This window comes from Neophocaena asiaeorientalis, unplaced genomic scaffold (assembly GCF_003031525.2).
Source record: "Neophocaena asiaeorientalis asiaeorientalis breed wild unplaced genomic scaffold, Neophocaena_asiaeorientalis_V1.1 scaffold308, whole genome shotgun sequence".
NCBI classification, from domain to species: domain Eukaryota; kingdom Metazoa; phylum Chordata; class Mammalia; order Artiodactyla; family Phocoenidae; genus Neophocaena; species Neophocaena asiaeorientalis.
The window spans coordinates 948,240-960,730 of NW_020172768.1; the positions used below are offsets into that span (position 1 = coordinate 948,240).

At 58.5% G+C, this 12,491-nt stretch overlaps 1 protein-coding gene across 2 annotated transcripts in view; it reads left to right on the forward strand.

Moving 5' to 3' along the window:
* The window catches only part of GRAMD1B (GRAM domain containing 1B), a 170,933-nt gene that overhangs the window by 129,671 nt on the left and 28,771 nt on the right, over positions 1 to 12,491 (forward strand). For both annotated transcript variants that reach the window (XR_003002656.1, XM_024740716.1), the window contains exon 4: positions 6,025 to 6,045. Coding sequence is in view for 1 of the 2 variants with exons in the window: in XM_024740716.1 (XP_024596484.1) it covers positions 6,025 to 6,045 (21 nt within the window). In the remaining variant the exon portion in view is untranslated. The remainder of the gene's footprint in view (positions 1 to 6,024; positions 6,046 to 12,491) is intronic.

Below are 12,491 nucleotides of genomic sequence, written 5' to 3' on the forward strand. Positions count from 1 at the left end.
TCAAAAAAAAGCCATCTTTTGTCTCTGTCTTTGGTCTCCCCTCCGGTGTTGGATTGTCTGTAGTGCTCCGCACCCCTCCCTCTTCCCTCGCCCATCTTGGCCCATGCGTCTCGCTTGGCCCCTTTCCCAGAAGGGCCGGCCCCACTGCCCCTGGCAGGCTGGCTGAGGTCACTGAGCGGACCATTCCCACTGCACCCGGAGTCGGAGACCAGACCCGCCCCCCACCCCCGTGTCTCTGCCTGCGCCCCAAACACTGCCTCGGCTGGGCGTCTGTTCCCTACTTTCCTGGTGCCATCTAGAAGCAGAGTCCTGCTAGGGCTTAGTTTCATTCCTTTGGGGAAGAGAGCCCCCCCCCGCCCGCCCCCCCCCGCCGTGATCTGGTGGGGCTGCAGGTCCTGATACCCTCTTGTACCTGCTCTGGTGGGCGATTTCTGATTCCCCAGGCGAGCTGATTGAGGGTCACGAATTCCCTTACACGAGTTCCCTGGTGCAGTAGAGCGACCCCAGGAGCTCGCCCTGGCCCGCTCCTTCCCTCCGCTTGCCCGCTGAGAGCTGCTCAGCCTGAGCGCCCCTTAATGCTTCCACCCACCATCCAGCCTGGGGCTCGTGGTGTTCTTAGGATCCTGGCTGGTGATCAGAGGAGAAGTCTTCTCTCACAGGGCGTGGCACCAGCCCCGGGAGGTCGTGGACGCTGAGAGTTGTCCCTGCTCAGGCCCTGCACAGATGCAACCAGGTCAGGGAGCCCGTGCCAGAGTCTGCCCAGGACCCCAGGATTTCAGAGGCCTGAGGAGAACTTGGAAGGAATGGAGGGTGAATAATAGGTGTTTTACAACGGTAGCGGGGCTCAGGAAATGATACCCACGGGGGAAGGGGGTGGCTACAACCTGAAGAAGAGAGAGCTGGGGGGTGGCTTAATCATAGTCTCAAGCCTCTGTAAGGGTTTTGGGGAGGAGCAGGGTTCAACAGCTGTTCTGGTTACTGAGGGATGAGCGAGTGGCTACAGGGCTAATCCTACAGTCTGTGACCTTCAGGCTAAAAACTCAGCTCTGAGGATTTTAAACCACCAGCTGCTGGCTGTGGGCAGGGCAGGAGGAGCTCTGCCTGCCCCGAGGAGCCCCCCAGGAGTCCACTGTGGGTTCGGGGGGCTCGGCAGGTGCAGGCCTTTTGGGGACGGGGTTTGGACATGACCTCCGTCAGCCCCTCCTGAGCCCCTCACGCCTCTGGCTGGGGAGAGGGCAGATGCGGCGGGACAGGGCATCCAGTTATTCCATGTCTCTGCCTCTGCCCACAGTGTTTACGCACTTTTCCATCCTAAGGTCAAGCTCTAAGCTTCCTCACCCTCTTACCCCTGTGCCTAGCAAGGCCCTCAGTGAGCAGAGCAATACTTATCTATGGTCTACAGCACGGAAGTCAGCACTTAACGGAGCGCCTCTTTTGGTCAGGTGATGGGTTGAGGGGAGTAGCCAATGGTGAGGATTTTTAAAAAACCCTAAATGGTAGGTCTTCCTTAAGAAAGGAGTATGAAGACCAGGTTCCCAGCCCCAGGCAGCGTCTAGTCTGGGAAGGGAGATAAGAAACACAGATTATCCCGATTATTTGTGTCCAGATTATCCACAAACCTAACCTGACCTTCAGAACCACATGAGCAGTTGGGATGCTCGATGAAGTCGGAGGCGGGAGAGCTCACGTCGGAGGCGGGGAGCGGGTGCACGGAACCAGGCTGGAACTCCCAGTGGGATTGTGGAGGGGCAGAACGAGGCATCAGGAAGAGACCAAGAGCTGAGCGTGAGCCCAGAGTGCACCTCAGCGCCTTTGCTAAGGAGCTGAAGAGGGAGGTGACTGGTGGGGTCCAGGTTTTCTTTCCCCACGAAGAGCTTGGGTGAGGCGGTGCCTGAACCCATCAGCCACAGACTGAGGTCCCATCCTCTCCCCAGCCGTGACCATCGTCACCGACTGACAGCACAGCAGTTAACAAGGACTGACTTGTGGCGGGGAGGGCGGCCTGCCACCCCAGGCGGACGTGGGGGCAGCCGTGGTTGGTATGGGAAGTGTGCGTGCGGGACAGGGAAGACACACGAGGACCAGTGTAGGAATTAGGCACTGCGCGGTCAGGGCCCGGAGCAGGGAGCGAGGGAGAGCTGCAGGGGTAAGGTGAGCAGAGGGAGGGGAGTCTTGTGGTGGGGATACCCCTCCCCTGGTGGAGCCTTTTCTCAGGTTGACCGAATGCAACCACAGCAAGGGGTCTGGTGGCCAGAGCTACTGCCACTGTTCTCACAGCCAGGCCACCTTGCTCCCTGCATCCTGTGCGCTAGAGGAGGTGACCTCATATTTTTCAGGCCGGCTGGAGAGTGCCGCCACTTCTCCCTGAAGCCAGGCCTCGCTCACAGTGTCTGCCTGCCCTTCTCTTGCGCCCCCATTTCCTCGTGTGTTAGTACACTGGGGTTGGACGAGGTAGCTGGTGAGGCCCCGCTCCTGTGACTCTGCAGCTGTCCTGCTGAGGCGGGCCCTGCCCCGGCCAGCCCTGCCGAGAGCCCTGGGCTAGACGTCAAGGCCCAGGTCTATTCCAGGACCCCTTAGTTTGTGCCACCGCCCAGCTTCCGCTCTGTAGTGCTGGCTTGTGGCCGCCAGGGGGAGCCCGCAGCCGTTTGCTCTGCCAGCTCTGGAACCGGGCGCTGCGGTGCCGGTGCCGGTGCCGGGAGCCCAGGCAGGTCCTTGCTTGGCCCCCGCGTTGTGCCTCCCCGCGCTGGGTGTACGGTGTCGTGGGCTCTGTGGCTCTGGCACGCCTTTTCCCCTTTGACTCTCTCCCTGTTGTTCAATCCTAATTTTTGTGGTTTCCTTTCCAGTATGACAGACTTAACCTGATCAAAGTAAGAAATTGTTCTTTCCCCCCAACTCCTCTAACTAGCGCTCCTCCGTCCCTCCTCTGCGCACACCCCATCTTCCAGAGTCCCGGGCCTTTGCACTGGGGGGATGTGTAAGGAACTTGTCTGTTTCCAGGGGCCTTGGAGTCCCATAGGTGCTTGCTCCTCAGACCTCGGCGAGGAGTTTAGAAACCTGCTCAGCTCAGCCCTGTCCCAGCAGCTCTGCCTTTGGGCGGTTTTCCTGACTCCATCCTCCCGCTTTGCCCAAATCCACTTATCACCTGTCAGAAAGCCCTCGCCCCACTCCCTCGTTCTGTTCTTCCCTTGCCTCTGGCCCTCTCTGCACAGGAGGACATTTTTGAGAACCCACCAGGACAGAGACTTCACGAGTGCCACTGGACACCCCTCTCACCCTCCGGGGCCACCGCTCCCTGGCCTCCCTGCCCCGTGAGCTGGGCCCTTCCGGTCCAGCAGCTCCTCCAGGACTCAGTCCTGGAAAGCGGAGCCACGGAGATCAAACTGAGTTCAGGGAGACTCACACCCACATGGCTGTTCCCAGGGGCTGCCGTGGATTTGGCCGGAGGGCTGGACACCCTCAGTGGTGATGGGTAACAAGCTGCCCACAGAGCGCTGGATCGGGGCAGAGTCTCAGGCTGAGGGACAGAAGTCCTCGCTCTGTGTGTCTGACATTGCAGTACTTGTGAACACGTATTTACACAAGCAAGTAACACACACAAAGGTATCACACAGCTAGTCAGAGGTGGGCCCAGGTTCCCTGGTGCAGGCTCTTTGTCACCCTGAAGCTCTTTTTCCAAACAGATTCAGAAGGGCCGTGCATCTGTGCGGCAGTGCACGAAACTCTCCTTCTTCCATTCACTCGAGTTAGGAGGGGCAGCCTAAGTAAAGGATCAAATTCCTGCTGCCCCCTTTCCTCCGAGGGTCTCACGTGGAGGCCAGGACGGTGAGGTGAGCAGCTGGGGGCGGGTACAGAGAGTTTTCTCAGTCGTGAAGCAGGTGTCTGATGACCTGGCTTTGGTTTGATGAAACGCAGGCGAACTGCGGGTGCTTGAGGCCGGCAGCTTCTAGAGCGTGCTTTTCCACTATTGAGAGAGGTGTTTTCATGGATACCTGTACAGCCTCGTGCCCTGTGATCTCAGAATGAGGACCCAAGAATTAAGACGTTCTAAGGCGCAGGGTAGAGTCCGCTGCAGCCTCCTTGCCCCATCCACGCTCCTCCAGAAGGACTAGAGGCTAACTTTCAGTCCACGATTCCCATTCTCCCTCAGTGGTGGGATAGTTGGCTTTGAATATTTGGATTTGGCCCCTTACCTGCTAGGCCCTCTGGATTGGAGGAGAAGATGAGGCTGTGGTGGGAATATGTGACTTCCGGATGGGGCCGTGGTGACAGCCTTTGTTGGGAAACGACCAAGGAGAGCATCTTGCAGAGGAGGATGGAGCGCCTGCCTTGCCACCTGCCCCCTGGCCAGTGAGATAGGGTGTGAGGTTGAAACAAAGCCACTCAGAGGCAGCACCACCCACGCCTGTCCTTCGTCTGCTGACACGCTTCCCCTTCAGAGTGAAGGTGAAGGTCTCTACAGAGTTCTTCCTGATGGGAGAGCCAGCGAGGGGGGCGATCGCACGCCCAGGCCTTCGCCACTGCAGTCACCCTCACCCTCTCCAGACACCGGAAGCAGACCTCCTGAGACCACGCCTGCCTTCTTCCCTTAGGAGTAGGGACCCTGTAAGAGCAGGTGGGCGGGATAAAGGTTGCTAAGTGTGCCCAGGAGCCACACCTCTGCGTATGCAGCCGGAGCTCGGAGAGCCTGCCGTTGGGTTCCAGGCCACCACAGCGAAGCAAACGTTACAATAAAGCAAGTCACGTGGATATTTTGATTTCCCAGAACACGTGAAAGTTATGTTTACACTGTGCTGTAGTCTGTCAAGTATACAATAGCGTGATGTCTAAAAAAAGCAGTGTACACTTAAATTATCATTAAAAATACAATTTTAAATTAACTGAAAAATAATGGATGCTCTTGGGAAAATGGTGTCGATAGACTTGCTTGACACCCTATTGCCACAAACCTTCGGTTTGTAAAAAATGCAATGTCTATGAAGCGTAGTAAAACGAGGTGTGCCGATAGTTAAGATGTGGACCGGTAGGCAAAGCTTCCTTCTACCCAGTGATTCTCTTCCTGAATTATACACCCTTGGCAAGCATTTAAAACTGAAAGTACCCCAGCCCCAGTCTGCCCAGTCTAAACCTGTTGGGTCAGCCCCTGAAGAGATGGGGCAGGGGTGCGCGTGTGCGAGTGTGTGTGTGTGTCTGTCTGTCTCTATCTGCTTGTCTTTCTGTCTTCCAAGTGGGATGTGTATGTATAAAGGACTCCTGGCCAGTGAGATGGGAGATAGACTAGGCCATCCCTCCCCTTAGCCATCCCTCCTCTTTCCCTAAAAAACTTTGTTACCTTTGCTCAGGGCTGGGAATGGAGAGGACCTGAATTCTGGAGTCGGGACGGACCAGGGTTTGTTGGTATTGAATTTTAACCCCATGAAGTCGGGAAGGACCTTTAGCAATTATGTGCTTCAGCCTTCCCCCCAACACACAGCCCCCAACCACTCCTTGGCCACTGTCACTTACATGATCAGCCAGTTGGGCAGAAGGAGGAATTTACTGAGTTGGAGGGAAATTTCTAGGCAGTCCCTTGACTCCCCGACACCAGAGGGTCCCACCCTGCCTTGCAGGGGGGCCGACTTGGGTGGACGGCTGTGTTGGTCTCCGTGGGTACTTTGCTTCTGATCAGGGCCCGTTGGGGACTGGGTCTCGGATGCCTGCAGTGCATCCCTCGCCCCCATCAGAAGAACCTTGTGATGGGGCCTGCTCCCTTCCGGCCGAGCTCTAGCTGGTGCTGCGCTGCCTGCCATCCCAGCCGCGGGGGCTTCCAGCATGGACCGCTCCCTGGGCCTCCTTTCGGGAGCTGTCTTGAGAAAGGAGGACCCCCACCCCGAGCAACAACACGGGGAGCCTTCAGCTGCCTTGGGGTTCCTCCTCCCCGCCCGCCCTCCGCTGTCTGTGTAACCTTCCCTCTGGAGCCAGGAATGCGCTGGCCGTTCCCACCGTGTCTCGCTGACTAACGTTGCTTCTCTTACTTTGTTTTTTCAGAAAAGCCAGAGCTGGTATAACGTAAGTATCCCTTTTCTCTGCTTGTTGGCTTCGTGCAGGGCGGGTGGGGGGTGGCCGTGCTCGGGGGATGGAGGCTTGGGGGGCACAGCGTGGCTTCCCTGTGGGCTCGGGCAAACTTAGGGGCCTAGCAAGGTGGGCTTTTCCCCTGACCAGACCCCCTCCCTCAAAAACCAGACACCATGGTTCTCTTCTGTAGCAGGACAGGACTGCTGGTGAGGGAGGGTTCGATTCCCGGAGACCAAGCAGGGATGGGCTGCCTCGTCCCCCCGCTAGAATCCCCGACAAGGGCCCTCCAGCCCTGACGGAGGAGACCGGGCTGGGGAGGCATTCCAAGGCCAGACAGAACTCTGGGACGGGACAGTCCTGGGGCCTAAACTTAGGGCCGAGGTTTCCTCCCCTTAACCGAGACATTTTGGGGGAAAAGCAGTCAGACAAGTTGCCCGTTTGTAGGGAGGCTCCGTCTCATGTAACGGAATGTGACTTCTGCCCCTGGGTCCTCTCGGTAGCCCCACGGGCACACTCCTCCCAGAACACATCCCCGGCTCTGGGGTCGTCCCTGCGGTGTCCAGACGGGCGCTCCTACGCGGAAGCCGATCGTGGAGTAAGCGGTCCCTGCAGAGGCCACATCCTCTGGGTCACAGAGCCGGGGCCACAGGGTTTTGAACTTTTCCCGTGAAGAGCAGCTGGCTGAAGTCTCAGCGGCCTGCCTGGTCGTGCGCCCACCCCTGCGGCTGCCCACGGCCCGGTCTCAGGTCACTGTCTTTCATCCCTGAGCTTGCTGTTGCCCGGGCTTGACCCTGATGGTCACGTGGATGCATCCTCCCCGCTCCCCTAACACCAGGCCCTGCGGCAGCAGGTCGCGTGGAGTTGGAGAAGGTGCCGGAGCGGGTGCCTGGGAGACGGGCGTTGAGGACGCTCTGGCGAGGGGGAGCGGCAGGAGGAGGGGGGAGGGGCTTGGGTTTAACGCAGGGACTTGGGCCGGAATCGCTGTGTGGAGGGTGCTTTCCCACAGGGCTCAGCGGTTCCCCACAGTCAAGCTCATGTCCGTCAGCCCCGTGGCTTCCCACCTCCTGCTGCTCAGGGGACCAAGCAGAGGTAGGGTTGATGGATCCCAGCCTTAGCCTCACCCAGCACAGGCAAAGCAGAGGTTGGTGGGCTGTGCTGGCAGGAGGGGAGTTGAGGGCTTAGGTGGCCTGTGGGTGGGAGAAGCCGGACTTCAGCCCCTCAGCCCCCCTCGGACCCACAGTGGCCTTCACCTGGGCTTGTGGCCTCCCCGTGGCTTAGAGCTGACATCCTGGAGGGGAGAGGAGCTCCTGTGTGGGAGGACGTAGAGGGGATGGAGAATGCTTTCCTGGGAGTGGGTGGGGCCTCCAGCATCCTTTCCGTCACGAAATCTTCCACCCTCCCGAGGGGTACTGTAAAATCAGTGCCTCAAAGGGGAACAGGGAACACGTGGCTGCAGACCCAGGGGACAATTAAATCGACCAGATTTGGACGGGCAGATCCTCAGCCTTGCTGCCCGTCTCCACCCTCTCCCTCTTATCTACTCCTTTCTCTCCTTTCCTCTTTCCAGCAAGCTTTTCTGTTCCGTCTCACGTTTCCTTCCCTTGAATCCTTGCCTACCCTTTCCTCGCTGACTCCCCCGTTTTCTTTTCTCCACCTCCGTTTCCCGCTCTCCTTTCTAACTTTCCTTCTCCGGGCTGGCTTTCTCTCCCTCTCTGGTTCTAGCAGGTTTACTCCCCCCCCGCCCCCACCCCACTTTTCCCCTCCTTTCACTCCTAGTTTCTCCCTCAGCCCCACAGAGGAGAACTGGCGTCCGAGCCCTCAGCAGAGCAGCAGGCTAGAAATAGATGCTGCCGCTTGGCTGGACGGTGGTGGTAGGCCAGCTGCCACATGGGGCCAGAGGCCAGGCGTTCTGATGGCAGATAAGTGACAGACAGAGGAGCCCGGCATGGCCGAGCGTTGCTTCCTGGTGGATTCCACCTGCAGCGGAGACGTGCTGGAACAGCCCGCCCTCACTCGCTCCGTAAATCTCCTTATACAGTCGTCCTCCAGAGCCCACCCGGTTCCCAGGCCTTTCCTGCCCTCACCCTCCATTAATCCTAGGCTGTCTCCCTTCACCCTCCACCCCTCACCCCAGATGGATTCCAGAGACACTGACTCTCCACCCAGCACAAATCATTAACTCACAGAGGCCAAGTGCACAAGGGGCTCTGCCGAGCAGCGTTCAGAGATCCCTTCCCGGCCTCCCGCTCTCACTGGGGCTTCTTCTGGAAGCTCAGCCATACCAGACATGGGGCCCATCCACAAATGTGTTCCTGCTGCCCTCCTGCTTCCCCTGCTCCCCGATTCAGGGTTGCCAGGTACACGTGGTCCCTTGTGTCTGCCACCCGGCCCCGGGGTGCTGCCGGACTTCCACTGTGGACATCCTGACTTGTGGGCGGAACAGGGAGCAGAATGGACCGGCGTGGGGGAGGGAGAGAGAAAGGGCGGGTGGGCATTAGGAGGCAGTGGCAGAAGCTGAGCAGATGGGAGGGAAGCTGCGAGGCACAGGGGTCTCCAGCCGGCCTGAGCCACAGATGTCATGGGCTGTGTCTAGTGCATCTCGGCATTTTTTCTTTATGTGTTTTCACGTCCGGAGGGTCATCAGCTGCCACAGTGGGTAGAGCTCTAGAGAGGCCGGCTTCAAGCAACACCGGGACCACCCCTCTTCCAAGTAAAACCCTGCTCTCGTCCTGAGGCTGATGCCCCAGCTCTGGGCTGGTGCACCCCTGGGTGTCTGGAGGAAGCAAGATGTGTGTCCGCACAAGTGGCGCCCCCACGGGTGCCCACCCTGATGGCACCAGTGCACTTCTCCGTGGGCACCGCCTGAGCCTGGCTGTGCTCCTAGGCTGGATGCTCTGGCTCCACTGGGAAGCCAGGTCCTGGGAGTTTCCCTGCCTGAGCCCAGAACCGCCTGAGTCCGTGCCCATGGGTGTGTGGTACCCCCGTCCTCTGGGGCCTGCGCTCCTGCGGTATGCTGTGTGTGTGTGTGTCAGCGCTCGTGGGCAGAGGCCCCATCAGGAAACTTCAGTTCATCGCCCGCACTCCCTAGCACTGCCCCCCCTAGTCCATTCCTGGTTTCTCAGGAGGCCCTTGCCCTGCCCCTGTTGCTGTGACCTGGTTCTCTGTTTTCCCTCGATCTGCTCGGTCCCCCGACCTCACCACTGCGTTGGCCTAGGGGATTGGACTTTGACCATCAGGAAGGCTACCCCGTGTCTCCTTCTCAGCTCTGCGACAGCCCTCTCTGATCCCTCTCCTGACGCCGCTGGTGGCTCTCCAGCTATGCTGCTGCCTGAGGCTCCATCGCTGGCACTGGACATCCTTCCGATACGCAAAGGCTCTGTCTCCCCAGCCCTAGGGACAGTTAGAAATGCCTGGCCGGATTCAGGACAGCGAGGGTCAGCACATGCTTGCCGACTGTTGCGAGAACATCTCAGGCCCACTGGAGTGGCCTGGCTCTGATGTGAGAGGAAGCCCCCCCAACCCTGCCCTGTCCCTCCCCAGCCTCCCCCTCCACCTGCCTCTCTTCTGCATTTTACTTTTACCTATTTAGCCAGGGAGGAACTGTCACCATGATGACAAACCATCTTGACCTTTATAAAGCGTGGGTTCCACGGAGGGAGGTGGCTGGACCCCAGGGACACGTGGAAGGACTGTGGCAAGAGCCTCTGGTCCCCAGCCAGGGATATTCAGGTCAAGAGTGGGGTTTGAAGGCCGGGCCACCTGCCTGAGTCCCTGCCAGGCCTCATCACATCTACTGCCCCTGAACCCCCCTTTGATGACCCCAGTTTTATTAGTCAAGGCCTCCAGCTTGGGGGATACACAGGTGGAAGGATGAGCAGAAACGGGGGACCAAGGGGAGAGTTAGGGGCCAGAGGGGTACAATCTGCCCCCCAAAGATGGCCCCACTGGACGCAGTGGGCTCTCGCATCCTGGATGAAGGCAAGTCACAGAAGACTTTTCCCCGGTGCTCCAGGTGGACAAAGGTGCTTCCTCACCTGCCTCACCTCTTTCCTGGAGGGTCAGTCATCTCCGTGGCAACCTAGGGAAAGGAAGGTTTCTGAGGTCAGAGGATGGGAGCCCAGACGCTGGCGGCTGCCCTGAGACTTCAGGGCCCAAGTGGCCTGCTGGTCCCCGTTGGGAATGCTGGCTGTCCAGTGGGGAAGAGGGATGGTGCCGGCCCTGTGGAATGACCAGGCAGGCCTGGCAGACATACTATTGAACAAGAGGACGAAGCTTTGTAGGAATGAAATTCAAATGATGGGGGACAATGAGGAAAGTGGAAGTGAGCGCTGAAAGGCATCACTGAGGACACCTTGGCAGCCCGTTTTTGTTTTTCTTTTTTTTTTTCGGGGACGGCCTCTGCTTCCTCTGCCTCCGTCCAGCTTCCCTCTGTTATTTACCCATGGACCCCCGTGCCCCCATCTTAACTGTCTCCAGAGCGGCCCCGTCTCCAGGTGAGACCACTTCCTGTCCCGCTCCGCTCCACCTTTCTCTGTTACGCTCTCTCCCACCCACCTCTCTCCTTCCTTTGCTGGGTCACCTCCCCCGTCTCCACTGCCCCTTATCCCACATCTGGCTCCTCCCTACCCAGATCTGGTTGAAAGTCCAGCGTCTCCTTTGAAGGTCTCCATTGGTTTCTTCCTAGGTGAGGCCAATGTGTCACCAAGATCCATCTGTTTTTCTCCTGGACTCCTCCACCCTCTCCCTCCCGCTGCTCTATCCAGGGAGGGGTACCACTTGGTCCCAGCTCCCAGTGTTTGCCGTGGAGTTAATGTTTAGCCTGGGGCCAGTTCCCTCTCCCCAGGCTGGAAGTTGCCCGCTGCCCTGCCTGGTGGGGCAGCGTTGTGAGGGGCGTAGGAGACAAAGGCTGAGAACACTGAGACTCATCTCCAGGGCTTATCTTTCTGGGTGTGTCCTGCCCCTGACTCACCGCATCGGACCCCAAACAGTCATCCCCTTATCTGGCCGCAGCAGTACTCACATGTTTCCAGGGAATTTCTGTAAGGATTCAGCCCTCTTGGGTCCTGGCACTGCCTAGATCGTGGGGTCTGCTGAGGCCCAGGAGAGCAGCATTCCGGTCACCCTGGAAAACGGAATTGCTGACTTCTCCTACCCCACTCCTGACAATAGGGCTGATGCAGGGCGGAGAGAAGCTCGGATATGTGGCTTGGAGAGTGTTGGCAGGGACTGGGTGCTGAGGAGCCATGCCTAGAGGAGCGAGGATGTGTGTGGATGTGTACACACACGATGCTGTGTAAATAGGGACAGTGTAAGAGGCGCAGAAGGAATGCATTCATGTGGTAAATAGTTTCTCTGAGCGGTGGAGACTTGAGACCCACCATACCAGGTGCTGGAGAAGATAGCTGGAGGCGTTAGCTGCTTCCTGGAGAAGACGGTAGTCTGAGAGAGGAATCACCCTGTGTGATAGATGGGCGGAGGAGGTGGCTGCGTCCGGGGTGTGCACAGTGAGACGCGAACAGGAGTTCGGGGGAGGACTCAGGCTCTTCCTCCAACACGACTTAACTGGGAGACCCCAGGTTCCTCTGAAGCACAATTTTGGGGGTTGGGAGTCAGGAATCTATACTTTTGATATGATGGTTAGATCATTTTTAAGTACGGTACAGTTTGAGCGTTACTGCATCAAATAGCAATAGCTGAGACTCCTAGGACAAAGGCAACGTTCTCCCTCGTGTGCAGCCTGGAGACCCTCCTGGCAAGGCGGGCAGAACTGGGGAGGGCGAGGGAGGTGCCCCGTTTGTCTCCAGAGTCTGACATTTCCTGGGAATCCAATCTTCCCGGCCCCAGTGCCGTCTGACCTCTGTCCCCAGCTTCTCTTTCTAGAGCCCTTCTTGCCCTCATTGGCCTGGCTCTCTTTCCTCTCCAGAGGTCTCAGCTTCCTTGCAGCCTGTCTGTCTCCTTTGGAGCTGGCCCAGATTCTCTGCTCTTAGCATGGTTCCTTGGCCCTCAAGGTCTGAGAGGCTGAGTGGGTGCCCTCCCGGCGTCCCTGGGAAGGAAGGCGATGCTGCCCACGCACCTGGGAGCTGTTGGCCTCAGCTTCTCCCCACCGGCACATCTGAAACAGGATGGGTTAAACTTCCAAGTCTCCTGTTGCTGCTGCTGCTACGGGGGAGTTGGTGGATGGATGGGCCAGTGAGGGGAGAGCGTGTCTCCAAGAAGTCCCTGGCTGTTCAGGTCTCACATTTCAGATTTCATCACAACAGCAGTGCCCCTGGCACCTCCTCCCCTCCCTTCCCCGATGCAGAGCCTTGGCCAGCTACTTTCCATTGCAGGAAACATCTGCTGGGGAGGCCAGGCTAGGCCGGGGGTTACTGGAGGACGTTGGCCGGTACCATCACCCAGATCCTGTAACTCGAAGCGTGTGTAGGGCTCCAGCCCTGCCC